The following is a 9134-nucleotide window of genomic DNA, read 5'->3' on the forward strand; positions in this document are numbered from 1 at the left end:
GGGGACAGAGCTGGCTGCTGTCAGACGATCAGCTGTGCAGCGCATACTTGTCAACCCTCCCGATTTTCGCGGGAGACTCCCGATTTCATTGCACTCTCCCGGTTTCCTCCCGGGGTCATATTTCTCCCGATTTCTGACAAAATCAAATAGCTCAGGACTGTTTCCACTCGGACTTTAATACAGCAACACCATTGTTTGGTTTCCATGGTAACACGTCTCTTTAGTAGCGCGCGCAACTGAAAGTCTGACAGGGTGAGGCAGATAGTCACAGAAAACAGAACAAGAATCGACAACTACTCTACTCTCTGCTCACTCCTTTCCTGCCCACACATATGCTCCATCAACGATGGTGCTACAGGCTGCACTTAGAACTACTATAAGCATGTTAATGTTAATCTGTTAATCTAAAGGTCTGTGAGAGCCAGAAATCTTGTTTGTTTGTAGGTGACCAAATACTTATTTTCCACCGTAATTTGCAAATAAATTCTTTAAAAATCAGACAATGTGATTTTCTGGATTTTTTTTCTCATTTTGTCTCTCATAGTTGAGGTATACCTAGGATGAACATTACAGGCCTCTCTCATCTTTTTAAGTGGGATAACTTGCACATTTGGTGGCTGACTAAATACTTTTTTGCCCCACTGTATATATTTAAAAGTATAGTACATGGAATAACAAATCATAGTATATTATATCAGAAATATCAGATAAAAACGACAGTTCAATAAATAAAGCACCCAGTATTGAATAATATTGAAGAAAACAATAGTAGGCTATAGTGTGTCAAAAAAATCCTAAAAAACGGAAAAATAATTGTGAAAAGTACCAATAGATCTCACTTTTGTTGATGGTACATTTCACTCTTCCTGTCAACAACAAACATCTGAGTAAAATATGTCAAACTGGAGTGCTGACTGAAGGACGGCAGGCTGCGTCTCTACCTCTGACAGGTGAAGTGTGCGGCTGGAGAGTCAAAGACAGCAGGATCACCAAGACAACCAGACCATCATGAGGTTCAGGTTTCTATGGTGATAAAAAAGTGTCCAATATCCATTCTTCCCTTCTCCATGTTACAAGGTTTGAGGTTGTTGGGGTGAAAATGAGCTGACTGAAGGTAATCTTATATGGGGAATAAAAAAAACTGTTGGTTATGCCTTCAAGTATCAATACGACTCCTATTGAAATTGTTTTTTTGTTTTGTTCATTTTAAAGATTTAAGTTCCAAAATATTAGTTCATGTTCATGACCATACGTGTTGTTGAATGTTGTCATAAAAAGTCATTAAAGATGTCATAATATAGTCAGTCAAACTCATTAGCATTATATAAACTACAGCACGTCATAAGAATGGCATCAAAAAGTTATAGTAAATGATTTCAGCATTCTAGTTTATATATTATTTAAAAAAGTCCTAAAACTTTTGTAGTATAGTTTGCTTTATAATAATATTAAACCATAAATGTATAGAATGCCATAATAATGTCATGTCAATAAAAGGTATTAATTTGATATGTCATACAAAATGTAATGGGAAACGTCTGAAGCAATGGAGTCGAAACACAACGAAACACGGGAGAGCTGGAACTGATGGCAAACAGCTGAAGGATTATTCTAAGTTACGGCCGGATTGCTGACAAAGACATTTGCTGCAGCCACAGGGTGACACAGCGGTTGCCCAAAGCAATTCTGAAGAATCTTTCCCTTAGTCAGAGATTTTAACTAGTTCAGAAAGAATAAATTAACATTATTAATATTAAGACTAAACAAGCAGGGCAATATAACTGTTTGTCCATCATTTAAGGTTGTCTGCCAGAGGAACTACATCTTGGACTTCCAGGTGTCCCTGGACAATACACCATCTTGTGTAAGCTTGTGCTGGCCAACATTTGAAATAGAAAGAGACAGCTATGTCAAATAGAAAAAGCAACTCCAAAGGCTACATGCGTGAGCCATGAGAAAAAATGGAAACAGAGAGAAAAGAATGATGGAATATTCCACTAAAAACAAATAAAAGTCATAGTTTGTATGTCATTAAATAGTATTTTATTTGTATAAGTATAGAATATACTATACTCTGTAAAAGTATAGTATAACAAGGAATCCATAGCATAATTAATCCAAAGAACGTCATAGTATATCACAAAGAGGTCAGAGCATGCCTTAAAGGGGCCTGATATAGTCTATCTGTCTGTATAGCATGTCTTAAAAACTTCACGGTAGAGAATGGCACCAAGGAGTTTTTGTAGAGTATGTCAGGCAAAAAAGTAATCGAGATGAATTTCACAAGTATATAACAATTATAGTATGTAATTAAAAAGTGATAAAAGGTAATCATATAGTCACACAAAAGTCATAGCATAGGGTGCCATAACACTGCTGGGTTTAGTATGTCAGTAGACACCACAGTGTTATCCCAACATCCTCCCAAAAAGGGAGGAATTATTGAGGAAGCCAATGATTTAAGAGTATTGAACATGCCTGTTCTCGACAGCGACGCTCACTCACATGTTGTGGAGACGATTTTTGCAAACCGAATCCCTGCAGGGGGGTCTGGGGGGGATTTAAACTACGCATTCTGGTACTCTCTGACAAAGCAAAAAGACAACATTTACTTCAGGCAAATGAGCCAAACAACATTGCCGCATGTTTTTGCTTCATTTTAGAGTCAGTAGAGTCAGGAGGAACTAAAAATGATCGCCTAAGCTCAGGAATCTTTGTTGTACCTCATGAAAAAGGAACTGTCGTCTTCCTTCATAAACTTGTGAGTTGTACATCTGAGAAACGATCAATACCCGTATAAGTGTACATATAATCAGCAGCACAGCTCATTATGCGATGACATGTAACAGGAACCACTCGTCATGTGTGACATCTCAGAAGGATCAGCTGTTGGAGCTAAAACACATGTCAGAATTGAAGTTAATGAGCTATGGAAATAGGGACACAAATGTATGGTTTTATTATTTCAACGACTGTCACAATAAAACTGCCAGAAAACACACAAAGAAACTTGTTAAATGTATATAAAACCAAGGCATATTCTTTATGTTATCATATATTCACAGCCATATATAACCAACATACAACACTGAGGTTTCCAATGACGACAGATGATCATGCAGCGAGTAAAAATCACCGGAGAACATTTCGGCTTGTCGAAGTTTCTGTACAAAATGCTGAATTACACAACAGACAAATGTTCAGATCTGGAGTTGAAAATCTGTCGGACTTCAGCTTGTTTCAGAGCAACTCCCACACACAGCTTCTCATTCAACTTCCAGACACGTTTTGTACCACTGACCCTCACGACTCCTTTGAGCCTTTCAACCCTAACTGTAGTGACTCACTCCTTTTGAAAGTTCTTATTATTTTTGGGTGACCCTGATGAACCAAATCAGGCAAGGTAGCTCGTTATATTTACATTCTAGCTTTCTATTTTGTTGAGTATTAAATCCTTCATTTAAGTCATTCATATTTGTCTGGCATTGTCTTTAAAAAACATCTTTACAACTTGATTTGTTTTCTGTTAAAGGTACTTCAAGTCACAGAATATGATAGTGGTAATATCCGTTACTCAGCTCATTTCATTTAAAGTAAATTACTAACATGGCTCTGTCTGGCGGGTCTTACCTTTTAAGTTATGTGATTTCCAGGAAAGGTACTTCAGAATTTTTTTGAGAGTATGATGGCTCTAGTGGGAGGCTGTGATTAGAGCGTTGGTGTTGGGATCAGGGGAGCACAGGTTCAAACCCCACTGCAGTCAGCATGTCGTTGTGTCCCTGAGACACTTCACCCCAAATTGCTCCTGTGGGGATTGCCCACAGCATTCAGTATGTAAGTCGCTTTGGATAAAAGCGTCTAACAAGTGAGATGTAATGTAATGTAATGTAGTGGCAAACTCAGAAGAACCATAGGAAGTTATCCTCTGGGAACCATGATTATCTGTGCCAATGTCAATGTCACTTTAGGCGATAACTACTCTTACATTTAACCAAAATGAAAAATGTCAACCCCCCCTCCTACTAGAGGATAATTAAGGGGAAGACAACAACATACATGCTCTTTCCTCTTTGGATAGTGCATATACTAGAACTGCTACCACTGCGACCCGACTCGAATAAGCGGTAGAAGACGGGTAGATAATGAATTTATCTACCGATTTTCATCGCAAGCCAGTTGTTGTGATATTTCAGTCTGGATCAAAGTGGCAAACCCACTCTAGATCCATACTCCTGAAATGTCTCTGGGTCACAGAAAAAAAAGTGAAGGCCAAGCAATTTGTTGATCAATCAATTTGTGTCATGGTCTGAGCTGATTCTGAAAAAAAGTATTTTGCCATCCATTTATATACCAAAACATGGTTAAAACAGTAGCCTCACCCTCCTTTATTTGTTTCAAATACAGTATTATTTATTTTCCTCAAAGGTAAAGGTTTTCATACATTCTAGGGAGGTCAACATAGAGGAATGTTGCTTGTGTTAGCCCAACATCCATTGACTGGTAGCCATCCAGTACATTTTAAAGAAATAAAACACAAAATGTAGTGAAGTACAAAAAGTGTTTAGGTATAGCACTTTGTTGACTTGATGAGCTTTGGCAGTGCCAAAAAGGCTGTGCCAAAATGTTCATTTGTTGGTAATTATCTTGTCTGTCATTGTGAAGCATGCGATGATCGATCACATATTGACTGTTTTCGGGCGCTTCATAGTTCGGTCCCTTGACTCTTTAAAGTCCAATCAGATGAGACATAGATTCTGAATGGAAATGTTTTCAACAATCATTTGCTTGCTTTCTCGCCTGCTATATAATTAGCTTTGAGAGCGAAGAAAGCTGGACGCACACTCACTGCGTTCATTGGAGAAGCTCATCCTCTCTGAACCGCCCAATTAGACTGTAAATTAACCTATACCTTCATGCGTCACTGGTCAAAAACACTCGTGCTAATCGTCACGTAGTGTTTAATCATTGACATCCCTTCTCCATTCATCAGTTTCTCTGTAATTACCGGTCAAGCCTCTTCAGCTTTTCTGAGGTCTGAGGTATTCTCATTTGTAACAGTTGTGTCATTAGGGTCTTTCCTTAAAGACAAGTCTGCTCCACAGGCTTGATGCTTTTAGTTCAGTGAATGAAATGCTTTTGGGACATAGTTTCATCTAAAGCACGTTTTTGAGTATGTTCATAATGTTCAGTTGGCTCATCCTGTCCTCCATCTTGTCAGATTCAATGTCTTTGTGTTCAGTTGGACGTCTCCAGGCTGCTGACCGTGTTCACCGCCTGAACCACGTGCACCTTGTTGACCTCCCTCCTCCTCAGGGAGCAGCTGAACACCTTCCTGAAACCTTTGCGAAAGTGCTTGGAGATGAGCGCATAGACGATGGGGTTGAGGCAGGAGTTGGTGTAGGCCACCAGGTGGGACAGGATGCGCAGGACGTAGGTGGTGTGGTTGAGCGGGAAGCTTCTGAACCACATGCAGAGGATGACCACGTGATGGGGCAGCCAGCAGAGGCAGAAGAGGGCCGCCACCATGATGATCATCTTGGTGACTTTACGTTTGGCCCGCCTCGACTCGGACATCTCCTTCACGGGATCCACGCTGGTCCACAGGTACCGGATGGTGCGGGCGTAGGTGAGGCCGAGCACCAGGACGGGAATGAGGTAGCCGAAGACGAAAGTGCACACGTCCATGATGATGCGTGGCTTGGACTCCCAGTCAGGAATACACACCACATTGCCAGCCAGGTCCATCTGTGAGTAGTAGCTGAGATACGGGCCAGAGAAAACCAGCGCCAAGGCCCAGACCAGGCAGATGGAGATGATCGCGTTCTTGGGGGTTCTCATCTCTCTAGAGCGGAGCGGGTAGCAAATAGCTAAATACCTGCAAGAGATCCAGATGTTCGTTACTGACGGCTGTGAATCATAGTAGTTTGATTAAGGTGATACTCTGCATGGACAATTTGTTTTCAGTTACTAAAGGTGATTCTCAAGTTGATTTCTATACAACAAAACAAATCAATAATCTTCACCTAGCCTTTGTATTGTACATGAGGATGATGGTACATGTTAAAATACCATGAAGCCCAATAAAAGAAAACAAACCCATACATATTGACTGAGTCTAATTTTGAGTATACAACATATGATTTAAAAGTGCGTTGCTGTCATAAACATTTTACATTTAATAAACCTGATATTAAAGTAATTATCTATGTCCATATCTTGTCCTTTCAAATTGATTTGATTTTGCTTTCAATCATTTGGATGTGTTTGCAATGTTATTTTTGTACAATTTGCAAATAAACTGTATGTATTTTTTGTATTGTAAAGGCTTTGTTGTCAAAAAGCAAAGCCTTAATGGTTGTGGCACTCTGTCCTTTAACTTTTTGTTTTATTCCATCTACATTTTTTCATTGTTCATTACTTTTGCTTATTATTTGTACCTTACTTACATGCTTTAGTATTTATATCTTAAGTGAACTAACTGCTGTAACACGTAAGGAATTATCCACCCAATCCAGAAACGCTCCTTAGTATTACTGTACTGACAATTTAATAAAGTGTCATTTAAAGTAACTGCCAACTGCCAACTGCACCTCCAACATATAATATGTTTTCCTTTGAATGTGCAGGTTGTGTAATTCGGAACCATTTTTATTATCTAGGAATACTTTTATAAAATGTAGCAGACGCACCTGTCCAGGGAAACAGCTGTCAGGGTGAAGATGCTCGCGTACATGGTGAGGAAAATGATGAAGTGCACCACCTTACACACCACAGGACCAAAAACCCACTCATCCAGGGTATAGATGGTGGCCTGAAAGGGCACGCAGAAAACAATAAAGCACAGATCTGCTATCCCGAGGTTGAAGATGAACATGTTGGTGGTTTTGGTGTTCATCTGCCCGTTACGGAACAGAACCGCGAGGACCAGAGAGTTTCCCACGGTGCCGAGCAGGAAAATGACCGAAAAGCCCAAAGAAATGACCAGCGACTCCGCTTTCCAAGAGGAGCAGTTCACCAAGGAGAGATTCATCTTTAGGTTATATTCATTCATAGTTCACGCGGTCCGAAATCCGTCCAACAACATTAAGGAAAGGCTCATGGAGACGCGCCGTGCGTTTGCGCGCCACATTTCCCTATCCAGACGCAGCGCAACAGTAGACGGACCTGGATTATTCAACTGACGGTGAAACAAGCCCCCACAGTACGCTTTCACACTCTCGTAACCTCACAACACGATTAGAAAAATATTGCAAAAAAAATGCTTTAGCTTGCATTATATATAAATAAAAAAGCCACCATTAATTTAGTTACAATTCAGTGTGGACCAGGAAAATACCTTTTATTTAAAGAATAAAAGACTATATTCTAATAGTAAAAATCCTCATCTGTTTAGGGTTGCATTGAGTGAGCAAAAAGAGCCAAATGACCCAACTGCTTGTTCTCAGTCACCTGTTGACCCTCTTTATTTCAATCTGTGAGAATAAGAGCAGTCCGCCCCCCTTTGCTCAAAATGGACCCCTGCATTGTTGGTGCTGGATATAATTTACTCTATTTCTGCTGTGTATTTACACCGTGATATCACTAAAGCGACTGCAGCAGTGCTATTTGAATGGAGGTTGTGTCTGCTGCACACATTTGCACTGTGATAATATTAATACGTTAATCGTTTTAAAACTGAGCACATCTGCACACGTGCATGATATTGCCTTGACAAAAGTGGCCACAAAAATGAAATGTATCTTAGCAAGTGGTGCCCCTGTGTCCCTTGCAGCTTTCCTTGCAGACAGGACTGCTCCATCCCCAGACAAAAGGTCACATCCATATCATTGCTTCAGCGTATTGGACACAACCATGTCTGGTGACATCATATATATATATATTTTTTTAAAACTGAACAATTGAAAGACCGGTGTGAGGTCGAGAAAATTGGTTTGTTGCCTGAGGGCACACCAGTATGCCATAGACAGAGGGTTATGAAAGCAACACAAATATAAAACTCTGGAGTTATGAGTTAAATGTATTATATGTCTCCAATCTGGTATGAAACTGCAGTGATTTGAAATATATTTTATATCACCCCAATGACCCATCAATAACTGACATTAACTGTTGACTGTAATGGAGGAAAACAAACAGTAGTAAGGCACTGACGCTAAAGGGTGGCGACATTTCACACAAATAAGTGCCTTCACTTCCTGAAAAGAAACCATGCCATTTATCAAGTTATATACACTTCCATACGAATTCTGGACTATGTCAAATTGTCAAGGACTAAAAATACCTGCAGAGAATATATATTATGAAGATTATTCCTTTGAACAGACTGCACTTGATACAAATAAGTGTTTAACGCTGTTTTATTCAAATAAAAACATATTTAACCTTGTAGATCTAATTTATGTTTACTCATGCATGAAAAAATACCAAATGCAGACCTTACGGAATAAAATAATTGTGTTATTTTGTGTCTGAAAATCGTCCATGTGTTTCTCAAATTGCATCATTGGAGGAAACTGTATTACAGGAGGAGGCCCATATGCTGTGATGGAAACTAAAGTATTATGGTTAGTGATCCATCCATCCATCCATCTTCTCCCGCTTATCCGTGGTCGGGTCGCGGAGGTAGCAGTTCCAGCAGAGAGCCCGAGAAGATGGATGGATGGATGGATCACTAACCATAATACTTTAGTTTCCANACAATGGAGCGTGAGATGGGTCGGAGAATCGGAGCAGCGGGAGCGGTACTGCAGTCGCTTTACTGCACCGTTGTGACGAAAAGGGAGCTGAGCCAGAAGGCAAAGCTCTCTGTCTACCATGCCATTTTCGTTCCTACCCTCACCTATGGTCATGAAGGATGGGTCATGGCCGAAAGAACGAGATCGTGGGTACAAGCGGCCGAGATGGGTTTTCTCCGCATGGTGGCTGGTGTCTCCCTTAGGGATAAGGTGAGAAGTTCGGTCATCCGGGAGGGACTCAGAGTTGAACCGCTCCTCCTTCGCGTCGAAAGGAGCCAGATGAGGTGGTTCGGGCACCTAGTTAGGATGCCACCTGGGCGCCTCCCTAGGGAAGTGTTCCAGGCACGTCCAGCTGGGAAGAGACCAAGGGGTAGACCTAGGACCAGGTGGAGGGATTAT

The 9134-nt window shown here is 40.5% G+C and overlaps 1 protein-coding gene across 1 annotated transcript; it reads right to left on the reverse strand.

Annotated features, from left to right (window-relative positions):
- Positions 1 to 5235: 5235 nt before the first annotated feature.
- Positions 5236 to 7030, reverse strand: LOC104952600 (galanin receptor type 2). The gene is made up of 2 exons (XM_010779451.1): positions 6690 to 7030; positions 5236 to 5875 (listed from the first exon to the last, which is right to left on the reverse strand). The coding sequence occupies exons 1-2, from the start codon at positions 7028 to 7030 to the stop codon at positions 5236 to 5238; spliced, it is 981 nt and encodes a 326-aa protein (XP_010777753.1).
- Between the last annotated feature and the right edge of the window lie 2104 nt (positions 7031 to 9134).

Source organism: Notothenia coriiceps, unplaced genomic scaffold, assembly GCF_000735185.1.
Source record: "Notothenia coriiceps isolate Sejong01 unplaced genomic scaffold, NC01 NC01_scaffold00020197, whole genome shotgun sequence".
Lineage (NCBI taxonomy): Eukaryota > Metazoa > Chordata > Actinopteri > Perciformes > Nototheniidae > Notothenia > Notothenia coriiceps.

What these genes read in the sequence shown, in the direction of transcription:
- LOC104952600 (XM_010779451.1), bottom strand. Translation starts at nt 7,030, where the DNA reads ATGAATCTCTCCTTGGTGAACTGCTCCTCTTGGAAAGCGGAGTCGCTG. An exon ending in ACAGCTGTTTCCCTGGACAG is followed by an intron (nt 5,876 to 6,689) that starts GTGCGTCTGCTA and finishes GATCTCTTGCAG; the next exon opens with GTATTTAGCTATTTGCTACC.